The sequence below is a fragment of the Trichosurus vulpecula genome, chromosome 2 (genome assembly GCF_011100635.1).
Source record: "Trichosurus vulpecula isolate mTriVul1 chromosome 2, mTriVul1.pri, whole genome shotgun sequence".
Lineage (NCBI taxonomy): Eukaryota > Metazoa > Chordata > Mammalia > Diprotodontia > Phalangeridae > Trichosurus > Trichosurus vulpecula.
In genome coordinates, this window is record NC_050574.1 from 301,024,247 (window position 1) to 301,048,663 (window position 24,417).

The 24,417-nt window shown below is 42.1% G+C and overlaps 1 protein-coding gene across 4 annotated transcripts in view; it reads left to right on the top strand.

Moving 5' to 3' along the window:
- The window catches only part of STEAP3 (STEAP3 metalloreductase), a 72,307-nt gene extending 49,529 nt beyond the window's left edge, over positions 1-22,778 (top strand). For 3 of the 4 annotated variants that reach the window (XM_036743413.1, XM_036743414.1, XM_036743415.1), the window contains exons 2-5: positions 1,455-1,954; positions 4,408-4,935; positions 9,459-9,623; positions 19,873-22,778. In XM_036743413.1, the coding sequence (XP_036599308.1) occupies positions 1,455-1,954; positions 4,408-4,935; positions 9,459-9,623; positions 19,873-20,151 (1,472 nt within the window). In that variant the 3' untranslated portion in view covers positions 20,152-22,778. Of the gene's footprint in view, positions 1-698; positions 916-1,454; positions 1,955-4,407; positions 4,936-9,458; positions 9,624-19,872 lie in introns of those variants that run through there. The other variant, XM_036743416.1, reaches the window with a different exon arrangement.
- The last annotated feature ends 1,639 nt before the right edge of the window (positions 22,779-24,417 follow it).

Sequence of the window (24,417 nt, forward strand, 5' to 3'; positions counted from 1 at the left end):
GGATTGTATACTTGTGTCTCTAGACACTGGGCAGGGCTGACCCTATGTATAAGACAGAAGATGGTTGCCTACCTGGTGGATTTTAAGAGAGCCAGAAAACTCCCAATATATCACAAAAATATTTCCCCCACTGGCCTACCACAGGGTTAGTAACTGATAAATTCTACCACTAGTAACTAAAGTCTCTGCAGAGAAGTATTGCCCTCAGACTTCTCCCATAAAATCCAAATGCTCTGGTGGAACTTTCTCAGTCATTCACACTCAAGTGTGAATAAATTAATTAAATTACTATCCTTGAGAATTTCCTCATCTGTAAAATGAGCTGGAGAAGGAGACGGCAAATCACTTCAAGTATCTTTGCCAAGAAAACTCCAAATGGGGTCACGAAGAGTTGGACAAAACCGAAAACGTCTATACAACAACAGCATCCCTATCGGAGAGATGAGGATAGTTTAAGGGGTTGGGGGTGAAGTGAAGGCCACTTAGAAAAGGGGAAAGCATGAAGAAAAGGGAGGTAAGGAGGGACTGAAGACAAACTTGGATAACCTCAGAGTTTTGCCAGTGGCTCGTCCCTACTTTGGGAGCTTTGAAGCTCCCAGTGAATTATTTAGGGTGGTAGAAGGATAGCTTTTTGGAGAAAAAGAACTCAGAGATAGGACAATCCTCACTGACTGGTCCCACCTTTCCTTGTAGTTGAAGAGCAGAGGCACAGACTGACTTCACAACTTTTTGCCTGGGAGGTGATCTTCACTCCTTCATTCTTCTCTCAGTGGGGCTCCCTCCTGACTCTCCAGACCTCCTTCTCCATCCATCTGCCTTAGCCTTCTCACCCTGGAAGATTCTTCCACACCTGAGGTCTCCTCCTCTGATTGGTTGTTTCCTCCTGGAACCTCCAGTTTAAGGGAAGGGTCCCAGGTCAGCCGAATTCACTCTTTCATTCCTGACTCTTCAGACTTTCTTTTCCAGCATACTCCCCTCCTCCAACTTACTTTTATGCGTTGTTGTCCCCTATTAGAATACAAGATTCTTGGTGGCGCAGTGAATAGAGCACTGGCCCTGGAGTCAGGAGGACCTGAGTTCAAATCCGGCCTCAGACACTTGACATTTACTAGCTGTGTGACCTTGGGCAAGTCATTTAACCCCAACTGCCCTGCCTTCCCCCCTCAAGAAAAAGGAAAAAAAAACTTTCCTGATTATTACTTCCTAATTTCCTAATACCATTCATAACTATCTAAAACCTCCTTGGTCCCAGTTATTATTGTAAGGCATTAGATTCTTATTTCCCTTAGTTTGCTCTCCAAACATAGAATCAGACTTCATTCAGCACTACCCCTAGACACACACACACACACACACACACACACACACACACACCCACCAGCACATCTTCAAGTTGGATGATGGAGTGTTGAGGAAGGGAGAGTTGGCTAAAGCTGCCTGTTTTCTCATTTCAGCTGAAGGGATGTCTGCAGACATGGACAAGCCCCTGATTTCCCATCAGTTTTTTGAGAGCAACCCCAACATCTCAGAGATGCCCAGCCAGGCCCAGACCGTGGGCATCCTGGGTAGTGGAGACTTTGCCCGTTCTTTGGCTACACGCATGGTGAGCTCAGGCTTTGGGGTTCTGGTTGGGAGCCGCAACCCAAAAAGAACAGCAGGGTTGTTTCCTGCTGCGGCCCAAGTAACCTTCCAAGCAGAGGCTGTGAGCACACCTGAAATAATCTTTGTGGCCATGTACCGGGAGCACTACTCTACGCTCTGTGGCTTGAGTGATCTGCTGGTGGGCAAGATCCTTGTGGATGTGAGCAACAGCACGGAACAGGAGCACCTCCAGCAGCAGGAGTCCAACGCCGAGCACCTTGCTTCCCTCTTTCCTGCCTGCACGGTTGTCAAGGCCTTCAATGTCATCTCTGCCTGGACCCTGCAGGCTGGCCCAAGAGATGGGAACAAACAGGTAGGTTTGTGGGAGAAAGAAAATGGAATGAAATACTTCTGGAGGAGGAGAGGGGGAGAGAGAGAAATACCTCTCAGAACCAAACACAAAATTCTAATTCCGAATAGTCACTAAACCAACAGGTAGAAGAAATGGTATAGTAAAAGGTATTTAATGGTATTTGGAGTTCAGGCTAGAGTAGAGAGTAGTTTCATGCAAAACAGCAGTCTGTTTGGTTGAGAAAGAAGATATAAGCCCACATACAAGCACAGAAATCAGTCATTAATACAAGTATTCATATGGTGCTTAATATCTACAAAGACCCTGAGGGATATAGAAACAGGAGATACAGGTTTTACCTTCAGGGAGGTTACACTGTAGTTGATGAGATAAGATTAACAATGACAGGCTAATGTGACAATAGATAATAAATTCCTAATTGAGAAAAGCAAGGAACAGAGAAGAAAGAAAAAGTACAGAAAGAAGTAATTAGAAAAAGTGAAGTTGCTTTGGGTAGAGTTAAGATTACTAGAGTAAGATTTGGACAGATAGAAGGGGAGAAGGGATAGCATTCCAAGGAGGGGGGAACGTTGGGAACAATAGTCAAGAAACCTTTATTAAGCATTTACTATGAGCCATGGGTACAAATATGAAAAAAGAAACAGTCCCTGTCCATGAGAAATTTACAGTCTTCATCGAGAAGGAAGCTAAAATCAGGGCAGTAGAGTCTCGGGGGAGGTACTCGATGGTGGGACATGATGGAGAACTTAGAGAAGTCCCAGAGTAGTGCAGCCAGGTGGGAGATGCAGTGTCTGTCCTGAGTCCTCTTCTTAGACGGAGGTTCTCCAATCAGAGACGCAGAGGGTAGTGACGAGCTGTGAGGACCAAGGCTGAGTGGAACTGAGGCTAGACGGTAGAATGCTCATGGTGTGTTTGGTGGAAAGTAAGCCCAATATAACTCAAAGTAAGTGTTCCTGTAGGAGAGTAATGAGGGGTCAGGCTTTTTAGGTAGGATGCCCTGCTGGAATCACTGACTTTTTTATGCCTTTATTCTTAAAAGTAAGGCAGAGTTTGAACTTGATTTGGTGGGCAGCAGGAAGCCAATGAAAGGGATCTTCCTGGCACTGTACGTAATTCAGAAAAGAAACTGAAAGTATAGAGTCCAAGTCGCAAGCAAGAAAGGAAGACACTTTCTATAGATAGTGGACTCCAGAAGCACTGTTGCCGAGCACCTGGGGCAGTGAAAGTGAGGGCCGAGGGGGGATAGAAGACACAGCATTCTTTCATGGACCCCTCAGTCTTAGAAAAACCATTTGGAAAGGTGTTATGTGTATGGTTGATGAAGTGATGGAACACTAGTCAAAACTAGTCCTGATTGCTAATGTCTGTATAACATGCTATATAGGGCAGCTAGGGGCTTAGTAGATAGGATGGAAGGAAGACTCATCCTCCTGAGTTCATATCCGGCCTCAGACAGTAGCTGGGTGACCCTGGGCAAGTCACTTAACCCTCTTTGCCTCAGTTTCCTCATCTGTAAAGTGAGTTGGAGAAGGAAATGGCCAATCACGCTAGTATCTTTGCCAAGAAAACCTTAAATGAGGTCACAAATGGTTGAACACAACTGAAAAATGACTTAACAACATACAGCAAGTATTCTGAAGTTGTAGTTCCCCGGTTTGATTCCTAGTGATTAGGGATAGAATCCCCAAAGGTCAATTCAAGTCCCCAAGAATTTATTAAGTACCTACTATGTGCCAGGCACTGTGCTAAGCACTGGGGATATGAGCAAAAAATGACAGTCCTTGAACCTCAAGGAACTAATTCTAATGAGAGAAGACAACGCATAAAAGGGAACTGAAAAGAAGGGGCAGGGCATGGGGAGAACTTACCTCCCCAGGGAGATGTTGGCGAAGTCTAGAGACTTAAGGATACCTGGTCTGTGCCCTTCTTCAGAAGGGTGGTTCTGAGAGGAATTCACCTGTGGTGGAGGTGGAGGGAGAAGACAGCTGAAGCCTGTTGGCAAGTGAAGAAGGTTCCACCTGTATAGCCAGAGGCCAGGAAGCAGTGTGGTGTGCAGGAAAGGATGCTAGTCTTAGACTCAGGAAAACAGAATTCCAGTCCTGACTCTGCCACTAACTCACTCTGTGGCTTTGACCTCTCAATTCATACAACAGGAGTAGTAATACCTGAGGTAATTAATGGATGTTGATGCCCTTTGAAAAGTATAACATTTTGTTCAAATGTAAGTGATGATCACCAAGATTCTCTCCTCTAAAGAATGCCATCACCATGGGGGTGAAAGCATATACCTGTCACAACTAGGAAGTAGCAGGGGTTGGTATGGAGCAGGGCTGGCATGCTAGACCAGATTGCTGGACTGGACTAAGTGATCTCTGAGATCCCTCCCGGCTCTAACTTTCTATGATTCAATGATCCTTTTATGAACTTTTTTCCTGGTATTAATTTTTCTTTAGGTGCTCATCTCTGGAGATCAGCAGGAAGCCAAACGTAAGGTCTCGGAGATAGCCCAAGCTATGGGCTTCAGCCCAGTAGACATGGGGTCGCTGGTGTCTGCCAGGGAGATTGAGGCCATCCCTTTGCGGCTCCTCCCTGAGTGGAAGGTTCCAACCATCTTGGCCCTGGGCCTCTTCATCTGCTTCTACACCTATAACTTCATCCGGGATGTGTTACATCCATATATCCAAGAGCACAAGAACCGCTTCTATAAACTCCCTGTCTCTGTGGTCAATACCACATTGCCCTGTGTGGCTTATGTCATGTTGTCATTGGTGTACCTACCCGGTGTCCTGGCCACCATCCTGCAGCTCCACCGGGGCACCAAATACCGCCGATTTCCTGACTGGCTTGACCACTGGCTCCAGCACCGCAAACAGATTGGCCTCATCAGTTTCTTCTGTGCCTCTCTGCATGCTGTCTACAGCTTCTGCCTGCCCCTGCGCCGTTCTCAACGCTACCAGATCATCAATGATGCTGTCAAGCAGGTATTCTCTCCTTGAGACCCAGGACACTCAGAATGCCACACGATAGCCCTAGGAGTGGGAGCAGATAAGTATCTGGGCCTAAAAACCAGAAACCTCCTTGGTTCTTAAGTCCTTAAGTTTCTGGGCCAGACCTATTGAAGTGTTGTATGGGGGGGGGGGGAAGAAAAACCGGCAAAACACTAAATATGGAATCAGGAGAACTATATTCTACCCCAGTTATATCCCTAACTGGTTGTTTGACCTCAGACAAAGCATTTCCCTTTTCTGGGCTTTGGTTTCCTTCTCTGTAAAAAATAGGGATTGGATTAGATTTTCTCTTAGGATCTTTCCAGCCCCAACGTTCTAGGCTTTAAATAGCAACATCAGCATGATCATTTTTCATTGAGATTTTACCTATTTGTCATTCATATTCAGTGGCCCAACATTAAATGGCCCGACACTGCTTCGCATAGCCATGGCTACCGGTAAACTCATTCACTCGATGCCATTTCTCTTCTCATTCCCCCAAACTCCCCTATAAGGATTTGGGTAACCTTATGCAAAGGCTCCCCAAACCTTTAGAGATGTCTTTCTATAGGATATGGGACACTAAGACGCTTTGTTGAGGGGCAGCATGGTATAATGGATACGGGGCCAGCCTTGGAGTCAGAAAGACTGGGGTTCCTATCCTATCTGACATATATTGGCTGTATGACCATGGGCAAGTCACTTGATTTCTCAGTGCCTCCAGCAACTACCTGAGGGTAAGTCTGCACCGGTGGGAGTTTACTATACCAATGGGATCCGAGTTTCAGGGACCTGCCCCCCCAAAAGGCAGCACAATAAATAAGGAAGACCTCTGGATCGGATGTCAGAAGCCCTGAATTCTAGCGTAGATGACATGATCTATGGTGATCACATTTTCCCTATTTATCTGGCAGAACTGTTGTGAAGATCAAATGAAATAATGTATGTGAATATGGTCTTAAAAGTATCACCCTAATAGAATCCCAGAATTTGATGTTGGATAGTACCTGAACAACATCTGGTTTAACTCATATCTGAAAGGCATCACCACCATGATATTTTGTCAGGTGGTCAGATCCACAAACACAGAGCTGGAACGGACCTTAGAGGTCATCTAGTCCAACCTTTTTCTTTTACAAATGAGGAAAGTGAGGCCTAGAGAAATGAAATGACTTACCCAAGGTCATACAGCAAAGAGCAGAGCAGGGACTTAAATTCAGGTCTCTCACTCAAGCCTTTGCTTAAAAACCTCCACAGACCCGGGGGACCTAATTTTTAGGAAATTTTCCCTGATGTCAAGACTAAATTTGCCTCCTTGCAACTTCTACCCATAGCTCCTGCTTCTGTCAGCAGGGACCTAACAGAACAGGTCTGATCCCTCTTCCCCATGAAAGCAGCTCTACAAATACCTGGAGAACGTCATGGTGTCTCCCATGAGTCTCCTCTGTAAGATAAACATCCCCAGTTCCTTCAGCTGATCCTCATACAACAAATAGTACATGTGGGGCACATCATACACGTATGAGACATTATTATCTCTTTAATCTCCTACACAATATTCAACCCCACATCTTCTAACTGGAAAGATTAGGTCTTGTGAAAGCTGGTCATTAGCCCTCAACACTAGCAGCCAAACCACCCGCCTCCCACCCCTAGGACAGTCACCCTAAGCAGAGGTTTTGACTTTGTCTTCTTTGCCCCCAGATTGCAGGGCAGATCCACCTTAATGAGTAGTCTTCACCAGGATGCCCCTAGAGGTCGCTGCTTCTCAAATTTCACCTGTATAGAGGTGTTGGGATGGGGGAGGTCAAAGAGCACACAGTGTAGGATTTCTCTTTGAGCCCTCTGGGGTTGACCTTGGTCACAGTCGCCAGTGCTTGGAATGTTATGGGTCCAGTAGGGTATTAGAGGAGTGGGGAAGGTACCACAGCCCATCCTGAACCTTGTAGCCTTTTCCATCCAAACCTACTTGACCCTCCTTACCTGCTCTGCATGTGTGGGACAACTCATATGAGGTGTTTTTTTCAATGCTCTGAAGTAGGAACCATTTTGCTAGCAGACATTTTTCTAAGGAAAATACACTTGGTTTTAGCTTCGACAAAAGATCAAACTGCTATGGGGTTGGTGAGGAGAGAAAAGGGAGGTAGTTGGCATTTATTTTACCCCTCTTCCCCAGGGATTCTAAACTTAAATTTTTGTGTCATAGACCACTTTGCTTTCTACTAAAACCTATGGATCCTTTCTCAAATAATGTTTTTTGAATGCATAAAACACATAGAATTTTAAAAATTACATTCAAATACAGATCAAAATATTTAAAAACAACACCCACCAAATGTGTGGATGCCGGGTTAAGAACACCTTGCCCAGATGCTGTCTACCATCCTAACTTGTTTCACACCTGCCCTCTTTAGGCTGCTGATGCATGCCATAGTGTACTTCTAGTCCCATGAAAAAACTATTCATGTATTAGCAGAATATACTGGAGCTTTTAAAAAAAAAAAGCTTGTTTTTTATGCTGAACTTAAAAAATAAAACAAGTGCTTCTATAACAAAGTGGAATAGAAAAAAAGAGGATTGCACCTGAAACTGCAGATCCGATATGTGCAACTTGCTATTCCTTTCAAATATACCCCAAAGCTATCATAGAACTTCCCTTTTGTTTCCTCCCTCCATCCTCATCTCCCACCATAGAGATGGCTACCATCAGACACAAATGTGTGTGCGTGTGTGTGTGTGTGTGTGCACGCGCACGCACATGTGTGTGTGTATGTCAGTTCTTTCTCTGGATAATGGGCCTTTTTATGCATTTTAGTCATGAACTAGGAAAAGAAGTCGAAAGGAGACTTTTTACCTTTCACTCCCTTGCAAATCATGTCTTCCCACCAGATGTATATATATCACCCAAAACAATATTTTGTTGTAAACATAAGAGCATTTCTGAAGAAATGGAGTTATGCTAGGAGTACTAGATTCTAATTAACTTTGCTGTTTAATTACTGTTTACTTCTGGATGTAACAGCGTTCTTTACTGAAATCAGGGGAGGAGGGAAGGAGACAGCTAAAAGCTCAAAGATTAATGAAGGTAACTAGTTGACTGGGACCCAGGTTCTCATATGCCTCTTCCCTTTCTGCCCACCCCAATTCTTCCTTTTAAAGTGAAAATATCAACAGAGAGAAAAAAAGGGAAATTGCACATGTGAATGTATGTCAAAGCTCCAGCTGGGTAGTTTTTTTCCTTTCTTTTTTTTTTCCTTTTTGGGGGGGAAGAGCCAGGCAATTGGGGTTAAGTGACTTGCCCAAGGTCACACAGCTAGTACATATCAAGTGTCCGATGGCAGATTTGAACTCAAGCCCCCGACTCCAGGGCCAGTGTTCTACTCACTGCGCCACCTAGCTGCCCCCAGCTGGGTAGTTTTAATATTATGCAGTTATGATTGCCTCTTAGACCTAGAAAAAAAAATTTCAACATGGATTAAATTAGCATCATTAAAGTCCAGTAGGTGTTAGCATGTTGAGTGTGGATGATACTTCTCTGTGTTTGACTAAGGAGAAAATTTGCACTATTCTTTGTGAGAGGTAGCATTTGCTACACCTTTCTAGCTAATGTTGATTTTTTTTAAACAATGATACATGTATACAATTCGAATTTAGGGTTGGATAGGATATTAGAGATAATTCACCCAGTCTCAGCAAACAAGGAAACTGAAACCCACAGAGTGAAAAATGTCTTGTTCAAGGTCATACAGCTAGTTAGTGACAGAATTGGGACTAGAATCTAGACCTCCTAACTCCTGACTCTGTAAACTTTTACATGTTTAAAGGGAATTACAGTTGATGGGAATGATTACCTACATATACAGATGTGAAAGAACAGATATACTCCCCTGGCATCTGCATAATTTCCTTTGGCTTATAACAGCAGGTGTCATCTGTCACTTATGGCTATCCCCGAGCTGTGGTTGGGAGAAGTATTCTCTCCTTCCCCTATTGCCAGTAGTCTATATAATTTATTAGGAACCACAAGAGTCCTAAGAAGTCATCTAGTTCAACCCCTTCAAGTTGACCACCATACTGGTCTTTCAGAACAAACTGAATGTGTATGAACTGTTGCACTGAAAGCATTTACAAAACTTTGAACGTTTTTTTTTTTAAGTCACAGAGCTACAATGGTTTCCCAGAAGTCTCAGTATCTAATCGCTTCTACCCTTACATTCTCCTAGATCCAAAAGAACCACTCAGATTCTTTCTCCACTCCAATCAATCATATTTGGAAAGATCTCCAAGGAAGAAGAGTTCACATCTCTCCTAGTGGTTAGCAACTTACGTAGTCTTCCTTAATGTGTGTTCTGAATTCTGCACCTGTGCCTCCCTCCCACCCCACCCCTCACTTCAAAGTGGCCTTTCAAGCCCACTTACTTCTAGGTCCTGAATGGAGAAACTGGATGTTAGTCACACTGTCCACCCTCTGCTGTTGATGACAGTATATTTCTTGATTTTGTTTTTGTCTGTGACAGGTCTTGGCAAACAAGAGTTATATATGGAATGAGGAGGAAGTCTGGAGACTGGAGATCTACATCTCACTGGGAATCCTGGCCCTAGGCATTCTGTCACTGCTGGCCATCACCTCACTGCCTTCCATCTCAAACTCTCTCAACTGGAGGGAGTTCAGTTTTGTTCAGGTAAAATAAACCCAGACATTTCCTAGAAAGCATAGACCTAGACTGTACAGTCTAAGCTCTTGCCTCTGATTGTCAAAAACACATCTGTTCCTGTTCTGTGACATGACTCCATTTTCCTAGTCTGTAAGGATGGGCTAGCAAATGGCAGCTAGGTGGCACAGCGGACAGACAGACCCCTGAGCCTGGAGTCAGGAAAAGCCGAGCTCAAATCCAGCCTCAGACACCTTACTGGTTGTGTCACCTTGGGCAAGTCACTTAACCTCTTCCAGTCTGTTTCCTTAACTGTAAAATGGGGATAATAATATTGTAATATCGTCTACCTCCTAGGGTTGTTGTGAGGATCAAATGAGATCACATTTGTCAAGCAGTTAGCACTGTGCAACTGTCCCTCTAACTTATTTACCATTTCTGTGTCGTAGACCTCTTTGGCAACCTGGCAAAAACTATGGACCCTTCCTGAGTCCAGGGCCGGTGCTGTACTCACTGTGCCACCTAGCTGCCCCCGAGAATTATTTTTAAATGGATAAAATGAAATACATAGGATAGGAAAGGAAAGCAATTATATTAAAATAACAATTATCAAAAAAAATTTTAAAAACAAATTCAGAGATTCCAGGCTAAAATCCCCTGCTCTTACTAATTAGAATATGTGATTAATAAGAACATCCTGTTCTCCAGCAAAATTTGATAAACAGGAACTTTCTGTACTATACTGAGGTAACGTGGCATGATTTGGAGTAGAATTGTTTGTGCTGTAAGGGATGTGGTGAACTACTATTCTGCAAAGTGTTGTGAGTTGCTCAGAGTAAAGAAATGACAAGGTCATAGATGGGGACCAAAAGTCAGTTGGGAAGACAAGACAAATGTAAACATGAAACAATTTGTGAAAAAAGGCAGCATTATGAATGACAGTATTATGTACTGATCGAATATAATGCTCGACACTCTGTGTAGCCGTTGTGGAAGGAATTGTATTTCACCCAAAATTCTTTGGAGTCATAGCCATACACTCTTAGTAGGGTGTAGGAGCATGGAGAAATGCCACTATTAGTGTTCTAACTGTCCATGAAATCGGGCTATACTTTATAGGAAAATCATTTCATAATGAGATCCTTTGAGTATCCCCCCATTAACATGCGCCCCCACCCCCTGCCTTCCTCCACAACGATGCCCCTGCTATTCAGCGCACACTGATCCCTCTCTTCCCAAACTCCCTTCTATATGGTCCTAGTTTCTAGTGGTCTCCACTGCACAATTAGAACCTTGCACTGCTGCCCCTTTTATGTTGGCTGAAGCTTTTTTGGTCTTTGTTGTGGCTTTTGGAGGAAATGGTGACAATCAGTCTGTCATTACTTTTATCCGCTTCTCACTTTTCAGAGTCAACAGTTTGTTTACATAGGTCAGGCTGGAGCTGTTGTGACGGCACAGTTCTCATTGCACCGTGGAACATTAAGGAGAATGCTGGATCTGGAGCCAGAGGATTTAGATTCAGATTTTAGCTCTACCACTTACTGCCACTGTGACCGTGGCCAAGTTGTTAGCCTCTCAGGACTTATGTAAAGTGAAGGGTTGGACAAGATAACTTCCCAGGTCTCTAAATCTTGGATCCTGTCATTTGGCATTGATCTTGACCTTTGCTCTAAGAAGCCACTGGTCAGCTTGTACACAGAGAGCTTCTTTAGGAATGGCATTCATGTTAGTGACATGATTTTGACTGATAAAGGGCCCAATTTAAATTTTTAAATGTTTGTCACTCATGACTTCTAGTGTGAAGCTTCTGAGTACTCTAGAGAGAGGCCAATTTGGTCTCTTGTTAATTTCAAACTGTACTTTCCAGCATATTTTCCATCATCCTCCCCTGTGTAAGATCAGGTTCATGTACCAGGGGCAGAGTTCACATTCTGGGGTATAAAGGACTGAGGAGGATGGCCAGATTACAAGAGACTGTGGTAATCTTTATGAGAATGATCTACACACATATGGAGGGTAGTGGCAGGTAGGTGGGGCAGTCAGTAGAGCACCAGCCCTGGAGTCAGGAGGACCTGAGTTGAAATCCAGCCTCAGCCACTTGACACATGTACTAGCTGTGTGACCTTGGGCAAGTCATTTAACCCCAACTGTCCTGTCTCTCCCCCCCCAAAAAAAACACGGAGGGTATATCTAATGAAGATTAAAAGAACTGAATGAATGAAAAAGCATTTAAGTTGTCAGGCTGAGTTTCAGAGTATATGTAGACTTGGTTTAGAGGCTCCTGTCTGTCAAGTTCATCATTGGATTTTTTTACCTCTTCATCATAAGGAACAAAAGTTGGCTTGTAAGCTATAAGTTATCTTTGTGATGGTATTTTTACTTATGATTATGAGACCTGCATAACAGGATGACCTAAAACTAATATTTCTTGTTATGTAGTGGCACATGATTAAACCCACTCCACCAACTTTTATTCAGTCTCCAAGCAAAGTATGTAAACTATACTTTAATTTACTGATAACTGCCTTGTGTTTTTGATATCATTTTTAGTGACAATATCAAGTGGTTTTACTTCTCAAGATCAAATTCACTGGTTACTGGGGAAAGCTCTTACACTAGGAATACCAGTAGTTAAATTAATATTTATAGATGATCTGAAAGCTGTCATTGTTAGCACCCTTTGCCCCCTTTCTCACTACCCCACCACCATCACTGCAGAAGCAGATGGGGATTACATAGCATCGAAGGCTATTTTGTGCTTTTCTTTGTTTCATGGGTTGTCACAGCCAAAGAATTCATCACCAATTGGGTGATGGATTCTTGGATCACAGGTGGTCTCTCACCAGGACCATACTCAGAGCCTTTCCAGCTTGCAAAAACCTGGCAGAGCTTATGCTTCCCTTACATAGCTTTCAAGAATTCAGGGTCACCTCTACACCACGATGAGGCTTCTGAGTAGAAATCTTGTGCACTTCAGAAACTGGCTGGGCCAGCAAACACTTGCTAACTTTGCTAAACGGAAAGACACAGTAACCAAGGGCAATGGAAGTTTTGAGTACAAGTACAATTACAAACCTTTATGGTTGCAAATGGTAGATGGGTGCATAGTACTGCCTCACTGAGGAGCAGGGGGAAAAGGAGCCTACAAATAGGGTTGATACTTTTAAAAGAAGGACAATAAACAAACTCAAAATGAGGGATTTGTCAGAATTTCTGCCATTACTTGTCTTTATCATTAGTGACAGTAAAATGATCACCTTTAATAATAGAAGTAATACTGATTTATGTGACAGGTTTACAGAGAATTTACATAGATTATCATGAGCCTGACAACAGTCCTGGATGAGAGACACTCACATTTTACAGATGAAGAAATAGAAGCTCAGAAAGTTTAAGTGACTTGCCTGGGGTCACATGGTTAGCCTTAGAGGTAGAATTCAAACTCACTTCTCTCTTGATTCCACATCCAGTGGTCTTTCCACTACACAGCGCTGGCATTCTGGCAGAAATTCGACAAAAACTTAAAACAGGTAAACATATGAGTGTAACCCTGGCCAAAGTATTGAAGACCCTCTTTGGGCCTCAGTTTTTTCATTTATAAAACAAAATAAGTTAGAAGAGATGATCTCTAAGATCCCTTCTAGTCCTACGAATCAATGTCTCTAAATGTTAAAATGGAGGAACACTACTGGCCTAGGACCCAGAAGTCCTGCAACGCAGTCCTAGCTCTACCACTAACAAGCTGTGGGACCAAGAGTGACTTTTTACCTACAAAGTGGGAGCAATAACATAGGACTGAATTCCAACACCTCAGAGGGACAGATTGCAACACGAGGAAATAAAAATGACACCTAAAAAGGTGAAGTCAAGAGCAACATCTCAACCTAACCAAGTACAAAAAGAAAAAAATTGTCAGAGGGTGACAGTTTGGGAAGAAGGGAACAAGCATTTATGTAGCGCCTACTGTGTGCCAGATAACATGCTAAGCACTTTACAAATGTTATCACATTTAATCCTCACAACAGCCATGGGAGGTAGGTGACAATATTACCATCTCCATTTTATAATTGAGGAAACTAAGGCAGACAGAGGTTAAGTGACTTGGCCTAGCTTAATACGTGTCTCAGGACAGATTTGAACTCAAGTTTTTTTTGACTCCAGGCCCAGGGTTCTGTCTACTCTGCCTCTGAAGGCACTAAAGAATCAGTTCTGAAATCTGCACCTTTAGGAGAGGAAGATGCCAAAATAATGGAAAAATAACAAATTAAATTCAACTCTATAAACGTATTCAATACCTACAATGTACGAAGTCATGAGCTAGGCACTGAAGGTAAAAAGATGTAATAGTTCCTGCCCTGAAGGAACTTATATTCTACTAGAGCAATAACTTTTACTCAAAAACAGAAGGCAATAGAGAAGACACCAGGAATTAGCAACTCATGTGAATACTTTCTTCTCTCTAAAATCTTTATGAGAGAGAGATAGAGAATTTACTAATCTAGACACTGTACTGAATACTGGGTATACAAATACAAGCAAATAAGACAGTCCCTGCCTGCTAATAGGCAAAGACAGCCCATGAAGGGGAGCTAGAAGGGAGGTGAGGTAGAATACATGTGGTTGTCTAGTTTGGAAACGGCCAGAAAGTGAGGTGGAGACCTGGTTCTGGGCAAGATCGGGTTTACTTGTCAAATACCAGGGGCCAGGTTCAGGTTCTGGGGCATAGGGGGATAAGGAGGATGGAGTATAGGAGGTATGGCTTAGAATTCTTTATGAGAATGATCTATATATCTACATAATGATCTGTATATGAGAATGATAAACACATATTGAGGGCATACTTAATGAAAATGAATTAAAAAGCATTTGTTTAGCACTTAATATGTGCCAAGAACTATGCATAAAATCCCAAAAGGTAGAGGAATTCCCTATAGATGGTGATGCCCTCCAGATGCTTCAATTCCTAATTGACATTGTGCTTGTTACATCAAGCCCTTTATGTAGCCTTCTCAGTGTGATCCATGGTTATTCCAAAGAAATCAGCCTAACAATCTACACAGAAAAAACTAAGTGGATGAAGAAAGCACATTGTCCAAATTATTATGTGCATTTGAGTGAACAGCCTGTTGACTTGGCCTGTAATCACATACATTTTAGACAGACACTGCAGATGGACAATGAGCTAATAAGACCAGGTTTAACCAAGAGAAGAGAATGGCTTAGATTGTATTGATAAAACACTGCTTTCAGTGACTTCAAGCTGTTCCTTGACATAAAAACTTATAATTTTTAATAAAAATATTCTCCCTGGGCTTTGAATCACCTCATAAGTTTAATTACTAATAATAACATGTATGTAAGAAGTGGCACTATCATCCAGAAACTATTTTTTTAAAAAAATAGGTGGGCTAGTCTTACTAGGAGGAACAAGGGATAACAAATAAATGGTGCCACAGTGGTACCCACAAAATATTGGAAGACTTAAAGGAAGGTCTTCAGCACATTGGGTAGATAATCTGCGGTAGATTTATGCCAGGGAGGTATATGAATCATACAAGATAGATTGCAACCTGCCCCATTACAGAGAAGCCTTCTATCTATGAGGTCCATCAAAAGCATGTTGCTCTATTCTCCAGTTGTCTGTAACATAAATCACTTTGAGGTTTACATAAAAGCTTTCCTCAACAATCCTGTGAAATAAGTAATGCAGGTATCAGTATCCCTGTTTCACCAATGAGAAGACTGGCCCACAGAAATTAGATGACTCATCCAAGATCCCATAGCCACCACGTGGTGAAAACAGCATTCGGACCCAGATCCCTTTACTTGTCCAGTGCTCTTCCTGTCACCCCATGTAGCACCCTATTACACCAGCATTTAAATGCTAGCTTCAGATGCTATATTTCTCTCTAATTGTTTCATTTGTTTCAGCGTACGCTGTCTCTCCGGCTAGCCTGTGAGGTTCCTTTGGCAGGGACCCTCTCTTTCTTTGGACGGCACCCAAAATGTACTTTTCCAGGAATGGAATCTGTTCTATCATGTCTTAGCAGGCCTGCAGTGGCACCACAAATAGAATCATCATCATGGTCCACAAATGCTGGCTGGGCACCTGCTGGGCTTTGTGCAGACCCAAGAGCGAACCAACTTATAGTATGCTAACAGAATCAAAATAAGCAGTGCCTAGTTAATGACTCTTAATAATAAAATAAATTCAGTGATTTAAAATTATTTCTACAACTTCTATACAGCAGGCAAACACCTCGCCTCCTCCAGCTTAGAATCTCTAGAGAGGCTCTCGGAGCTGTGATGTCTGCCAGTTTAAGAACTGAGGGGAAAAAAAGGAATTTTATTTATCTACCACTAATCCTTCCCTCTGGGACCTGACTCCAGGATTTTTCTGTTTCAGACCACAGTATCCCGTGGTACATGATTTATCCACAATTAAAATAGACTGCAGGTTCCTCCCCCAGCAGAAAGTTGTTCCTCTAAGCAGGCGTAGATGACATATCGTGGACTGGTGCTGCTGAAGAAAGCCAGAGGATTTGATTGTGTTAGCAACAACCGGCTGCGGCTTCCGAGTTCTGCCAGGTTGTACTCTACATGTTGAAAAGGGAGAATAATAAAATTTCAACACTGTAGCAGGGAGAGACACTTTTGTAAAGAGTGGGCATAAGAGCTTACCTTTTATTTTTAGGAACAAAACATGAACATCCTGCCTCTGCTGAATGTTGACCTGGGATATAGGATCTGTGAATCCCCCAGGCACTCCCAAATCACATAGTATTGTTAACCAAGAGCTAAACAAGTTGATTTGAGTTTCAATTCCATATATTTCCCCTGCCCACCCAATGGTGCCCTATAACACAATAAAATGTCCAGAAAGGGAGAGAATGCAAATCCCTCATGTCTAAAGCATATTTAGGTTTGCAAAGGAGTTTCCTCAAAACTTCCCACGAATTAAGCATTCCTGACAATTGAAGTCTAGCAGACCTGACTTCAAATCCCAACCTAGACAACTTATTAGCTGTGTGACTTTTTTTGTTCAGTCACGTCTGACTCTTTGTGACCCCATTTGGGGTTTTCTTGGCAAAGATACTGGAATAGTTTGTCATTTCCTTCTGATGAGGAAACTGAGGCAAAGAGGGTTTTAAGTGACTTGGCCAGGGTCATACAGCTAATATGTGTCTGAGGCTGGATTTGAACTGAGATTAGATTTGAACTCAGGAAGATGAGTCTTCCTGACTTCAGGCTCAGCACTCTATCCACCGCACCACCTAGCCGCCCATGACTCTTCCTGAAGTTTAAATTTGACCATCTCTGTGCCTGTCTCCTTATCTACAGAATGAGGAGCCTAGACTTGGTGGCCTCTGAGCAGTTAGTTCCCTTTCAGCTTCACATTTTATAATTCTCAGTTTCTATAATTTCTCAGAAGAAACTGAGGTGCAAAGAAACAGTAATTGGAGAAAAGGTTATAGGTTTAACATAAGTACCAGAGAGATATCCTGTCTCTGAAACCAGTGTTCTTTCCACTACACTAACTACATAAATACCTTATTTTCTATTCAATAAGCATTGTTGGAGACTTGCTACATGCCAGGGGTTAGGCTAAACATTGGAGGTATAAACACAGAAACAAATCAATCTCTTTCCTGAAGGAGCTTGCATTCGTGTGTGTGGGTATTGTAAGTGCATCCACATACATACAGAGTAAACACAAAGTGACTCGCGTGGGGCGGGGAGCCGAGGAAAAAGGACAGAACAGTTAAGGCCTCTTTCAGGAGGTGGCACCAAAGATGTGCTTTGAAGGAAGCAAAATTTTTGTTACTGATATCCATCAGTAACAAAAATCCAGATTGCTATCAGATATTTTATTTACCTGACAACTTTGTATTCTTTAGGAACTATTAAGATGTCAAAATATTGGGTTAAATTGAGATGATCTATGCTTATAATTGTCCTTTTGTTCCCAGGGTTATTTGACCTTTTAATTAGTGTTTAAGCAAACCACAAAGAGGAGTAGTTCAAATGGACAACATATGCGTTGTCCCAGCCTGTGACACAGAAGCATTTTCAGGGTTTTATTGTGGTCACCTCCCCAAAACTCAAGGAACTCCCACTGACCTTCACCCTTTGCAGCTACTAGGCTTCAGTGATGACAGATAATGACCATAAACGCAAGGGGTGTTTTTTGAGCAAATTGTGCCAAAGACTAGAGTAATTGAGTCAGCTTCATTGCCCAGGTGTTTCTTTTTTTTTGGTAACAAACTTAACAAAAATAGCCCGAGTAGGATCGTGTTATTGTCTTACAGCACACCTTCTCTTCTCTCAGTCTTCTTTGGCTGTTTTAGTACTTTTGCTTTGTTACAGGGAAGGAAACGAGCCCCACCCCCCATGCCCGCCAAAATAAGATCTGGAGAAACAAATTACCCAGGCCTTATGTTGGGATTTAAAAGTCAAGAGGCTACATGACTAATCTAAGGTATTATTACAGCCGGAGTATTATTACACACTTCCTAGTCATGCCCACCCCTTCCGTGAACAATGAGAAACAAACCAACATTTCCTGCCATTCTTCGCTGCTTGAGAGCTCATAGTAGACACCTGATATATGAACCAAGAGGACCTGACTGCTGCTGATAGGCAGTTCTTCTCCATACTATCCCAGAACAACTTTTCATTTTACAAATGAGGAACTCAGAATGGCTGCTTAACTTTAGACTCAGGAATGTAAATCAAAGGGCAGGGAACTAACAAAAGTGTTCAAAACAGGCGCACTGGGTTAGGCCTCGCCTACAGATTGCCTATGTATCCAAGCACACGAGCGTCCAGTGGGTTTTTTAAATGTATTTAATGTTAGTGACTACATCTAACATCTATATAGCACATTAAGGTTTGCAAAGCACTGTACCTGGTGTCTTGTTTGAGTCTAACAACATTGTGAAGTAGGTGCTGTTATCACACAGTCTAAGGAAGAAGGAATTGAACTCAAGCCTTCCTGACTCCAGGCCAGGACTCCCTCTACTGCACTACCTAGCCTTCTAGATAATGGTTGTCTTGATTGTTGGATCCCTGAAGTGGGAAAGGAGAAGTTGGAAAATTTTAATTTATTATGTCACCTGGACAAGGGCACCCCAAAATCCACTCCTTTGTATATAATAGTTTTAGATTTGTTTTTCTCCTAATGCCAAATCAGCTAAGACTTTAACCTACTTCTCAGGGACTGAGAATGTTTTTTGTAGTAAGCATCCTATTTCACTTGGGGCTAAAATGTTTTCTTTGATAACATCTCACAGTTATAATTATGTCAGAAGATTTGCTTCCCTCTGCAAAAAAAAAATGTTTTAAAAGCAACCTTTAGAGTAATCATGACTCACTAGGTGTGAGGCCCACCCATACTAGTAGTTACATTGGTGTAACTAGAAGGTCCTTCTAGCCTGAGTGAACTAAATGAGAATCCGATACAGAGAAACTCAGAAAACCTGGGAATTGTGAACCAAACCCAAGTCAAGAATGAATTGAAACAAGACCAAACAAATTTACAGGGCAAAAAAATGCCATTTCTAAAAAGATCAAAGGTATTCCCAAACCTTAAGATCCTGAAATTACAAATTCTGCCTCATGTGATATGACTCTTTATGACATTTTAAATTAAATACTAGGGTTATTTGAGAGAACATTTTAACTTGCACACTACTTTGTAAGTTATTATTCTTTTGCATTTCATACACTGTAATACCACCTTACACTTAGAGATGGTAGCTTTTCCTTTCAAAAACTCACTCACAAAAATTATCCCACTTGATCCTCACCAGTACCCCCATGAGGTATGTAGGACAGATGTCATCCTCATTTTGCAAAGGAAGATACTGAGGTCTAGAGAGATAAAGCAACTTGTTCAGGGTCATTGTTATTCTCAGTAGTAAAACTAGAACCCAGGTCTCTTAGGCCACTGATCACGTAGACTTCTTATAGGGACTAAGAAGATGGATAGTTAAACCTGGTTTTATAATAGCAATATATAACAACATTTCCCTGAAAATTTTAACTTTATAATGCTTCTCTCCAGTTGTTAGAATGAATTGAGTCCACATTCTCTGACCATCCTGTGAATCAATTCTGGGGTAAGGAGAGGATGAAAGATGGGCCTATAAGCAGGCCAGACCATGCAGGGATATCAGATTAAACAGAATAGTCATTCGTGTGGTTTATTGCTGCAAAGGATAGAAATATTTGAAACAGACATTTCCAGCTGATATGTCTTCTTTTTATTTCCCCCCAGTCCACTCTCGGCTTCCTGGCCCTGGTTATCACTACCTTTCACACGCTCACCTATGGCTGGACAAGGGCCTTTGAAGAGAGCCGCTATAAGTTCTATTTACCTCCCACCTTCACACTTACGCTGCTGGTGCCGTGCGCGGTTATTTTAGCCAAAGGACTGTTTCTCTTACCCTGTCTTAGATGTCGACTGGCACGGATCAGAAGAGGTTGGGAGAAGAAAACCACAGTCAAGTTTGTGTTGCCTGACTCCCCCAACACTGAAAAAACAAGCCACGTGTAAATTGTGTGTTCTCTGTGGGACATACCTGTGATACTTAATGCACTATGAATACTTTAGGGCTTTTTTTTCCTTAATTGTGCAATTTGATATAATTGTGGATAAATATGAATATTTGTTGATAAGTTTTGAATTCCTGGGAAGCTACTTTATGCAGTAATATTCAAGATATGCACATGTATGTATATATGGAATTTATTAGAATTATCATGTTTAGCAGAAAAAAAAGTAAAGTCACTGAGTTGTTGATATCTAGCTTTAAAAATTCCAGATGCTAGCAGAACAGATCACGATACTCTTATGACCACATCTGCAGAAAAGTACAAATGTAGGCATATTTTTCCCCCCACAGACAGGGAGGTAAAATGTATATACACATTTATTGCTCTGATAAATGTGGTTTATTCTATTCCCTGCTCCCAAAGGCTTTACCAGAATTGAGTCGTTAAAATAACATATACCTAAAGCACAGTTAAAATGGTATTGTTAGCAGCAGTTCTCCCTGGTATGGCTTCAAATATGTAGGGTCAAAATTATAAACCAGTTAATGAATGTCTCACAATGCAACTTTCCAGGCTCATGCAGCATTAGCCATCAGGAAAAAGTGCTATTGACTCTTCACAGTCCACTCCCCAGAAGATGGTCCCCAGCTAATAAAGGGATGCTGACAGGAGATGACTGTGGGTGAACAGGAGAGAACAGAAACATCATCCTTTGCTCCAGGGGGGTTTGGGACCAGAGCCTAATCCTTCCCCTGGCTGGGGAACATTTCTTCCTGAAAGTCAGAAATCACCACTGGCAGCTGCAAATTGATTATCATGCAGAAGTGTGAAGTCTCTTCCTTACCAGAGCAGCTAATGAACACAATCCTGAGTAGAAGCATCATTTCCTTTCCTTCCTTTCAGTTTCTGATGACCATCCTTTAAACCATTGTGCCTTCTCACCTTTGAAAACATTATTTTGATTCTTTCCCAAGAAGATGGAAAAACACTCATCTGAAAACTCAGGTCAAGGAGGGGAGAGAAGGTCGTGGATATGGAGTTAAGCCTTTTTCGAGACCCTTCTGCATTATATTGCTGTGAGATACATACACACGCACGCACACATACATGCACGCACGCACGCACGTTATGTATAGTCCCACAAAGTGATCTATGTCACAGCTGTGCAGAGTGGCTGCTGTATAAGAGAGTAACTGATCTAGGACAAGCCACTGGTAAACCACAACGTTGCTGATTTTCTCCTAATGGGAGAACTATTTTTTTTTAATTGCTAGAAGGGTGTTTTTTCTGCCAGGGCTCCAAATGTGAAGTGTTGCTGCCTAAAAGTACAAGAGCTGTGTGCAGGGTTTGGAACATTGCCCAGGGCTGTAGGATATTTACCATCAAATCATATGCCATCCCTTATGGGTTAGTATTAAAAAGCCTCTTCACATTCCCAATAGAGGAAAAGGGAGGGGAGGGAGGTGGGAGGAGGGGGTGATAAGAAGAGAAGTGTTCTTTTACAAGCCAAGCTCTCTCTCCTTTGACAGTTAACAGATTTCCCATCAGGAAAACATGATCTTTGAACAGAAAGGGAAAAAAATCTGTAGTATTGGAAGCAAAGGAATCAGTATTCCATCATGCTGAAGGGGAGTTATTTGGTCCCAAATTTATGGTTTCTCCATAGGAAAGGCCACAAGCACAGGAATGGCCAAAGTAGAGAAGAATCTGTCCAGTTGATTAGAACACTGCCATCTTGAGAATCAGCACCATTTCCCAGCTAGCCTGTGAAACAAGTAAGGCAGTGCCTTCTCTTACAGGGGTGTTCTATGATTTCATGCCTGTGTACTGCATTAGAATCCTCAGGATAATGGAAGTGCAAGGTGATCTGATCAGGACAATGACCATGATGAAAGAGGAAGCCTCGGCAAAGTCGCTCTCCACTTCTTGGCAAATAATTGGACATCTGCTAGTCCTGGGCCAAGCATTAGAAATCTGCCTCAAGATGACTTTCTCTCTGGTGGATGTGTCAGTGAAGGAAGAGGATGACTGACAAGTTTTATCATTTGCTTGGTGTAGTCAGGAACCATCAATTCCACACAAATAGAGTACAGGGAGAACATGGAAACGTGAAATCTACCAATAATCCAAAAACCTCATTAGACAGTGTTTTTACGTTCTTCACCTTAAAAAAGAAATTGCTGACAAGTAGAAAAACGATTTATACTTCTCCCTACCCCTACCACCTCTGCAATAGGTGCTAATGAGCAGTGAAATGCCTAAAAGGTAAGCAGTGGGAGGAAAACAAGAAGCAAAGAACCTGGAAAATCCACAATTTAGATAATCAGCTTTTGAACAATAGACTTGACTGTATGTTTATTCTTGGCCTCTGTCTACTGCTACTTTTCCCTACCTCACCAGGAAACTGATTGATTATATCATTGCCAAGACAGCAAGTCACCTCAGTTACAGCCTCATCTTTTCTATGTGCCTATAGGTAAAAATGTGCCTGAACAAGCTCTTGAAATCCTAAATGTCACAATATAAGGTTTACTTTTCAAATCTATGCTATTTAAAGTCTATGTACTTTGTTTTTACTTTGTAGAAAACATTTAAGAAGCAGTGACAATAAACAAAGATACTGATGAGTGTGGGCTCCTTGTGTCCTCTCTTTGTGAGAGGACTCGGATTGCATCTTCTTAAAAAAATTAGCAAGGGGTAACCTATGTCAAATTGCTTGCCTTCTCAGTGGGATGGGGTGGGGGTGGGGAGTGGATGTTAAAAATTGTTTTTACATGTAACTGGGGGAAAATAAAATACTAAATAAAAGCTTAAAAAAATCTGAAAAAACAAAAAAAATAATTAGCAGGGGGTTGGTTCCCCTATGTGATACAATAATATAAAAATGGTTTGTCCTGAAAACTATTTCTTGCAAAACTGGTACTAGGCAAAACTAATAGTTAAAAAGCAATAATGAAAGGGAGACTATCACTGTTACCAGCTTATAGAATTTGCTTTGGAAGGGAGCTCAAAAGAGGTCACCTAATCCAGGAGTCTCTGGAGAAAGGGTACCCTAGGGTACTGTGGACTGACCCCAGTGGGTGTGTGATCAATCAACTGGAGGGTAAGGTGGGAAAACAGTGGCTGCCCTACCCTTGCTGTGATAATGGAGCTTGTCCCCCAAGACTCCCTAATTCTGCTCCTCCTAGGCAAGCTCCCAACTTCCCCCCACCTCACCTAGATGTTGGGTCTCCTTAGCCCATCAATCTTTAAACTTTCCCTGTTGCTGTCCAGGGTACCACCAAGGTTCATCTTCAGTTCCTCATTACTCCTCACCCTGCCTCTGTCTACACATCTGGTTTGCTTCCAGCTATTGCCAGTTTTCCATCTCTGTCTCTCACATTGATCCTACTCAGTCTGCTCCCACAATCTAAGTTCAGGTAGTCATCACTGTGTATGGTCACTATAGTGCAACAGTCTCCTAACTGGTTTCCCAGCCTCAATTCTTTGCCTTTTCCAGTCTATCCTCTATACCAGTGGTATCAAGCTCAAACAGAAATGGGGCCATCAAACCCTATGTAAGGATACCTGCAGGAGCATCTTGATTTTTGTTGTTTTCAGTTGTGTCTGACTCTTCATTACCCCACTTGGGGTTTTCTTGGCAGAGGTACTGCAGTGGTCTGCCATTTTCTTCTCCATCTCATTTTACAGATAAGGAAACAGAGGTAAATAGAGGTTAAGTGACTTGCCCAGGGTCACACTACTAGTAAGTGTCAGAGGCCATATTTGAACTCGGGTCTTCCTGCCTCCACTGTTCCACCCAGTTGCCCATCCTGACTTAGAAAACCACATATTAACATTTCTGTGTTCTATTGTGGTTTTATTTTGTTAAATATTTCCCATTTGCATTTTAATCTTGTTTACCCATTTGGGAGTGTTGTCCACTGTTTTCTGCCTCTGCTCTACACAGTTGCCAAAATGAGGCCATACCTAAAGCACCACATTGCTCTTCTACTCAATAAGACTCAGCGATTCCCTATTGATTCTGGGATGATAGCTTATTGTGATGTCATTGGTCCTCTTTGAAAATGAAGGATGAACAACAGCAAATTTTATCCTTATGTATTCCTTTAAATGTTTCTGTTTGTGTGTTTCATATGTACATAATTATGACTAGTTATACATAGAATTTATAAATAAGTAAATGTACACGTTAGGGGCATATGCTTAAACATTTTACTAAGAGAGGTGTCAAATCCAAAAAGCTTGGAGAATGCTGATCTAATTC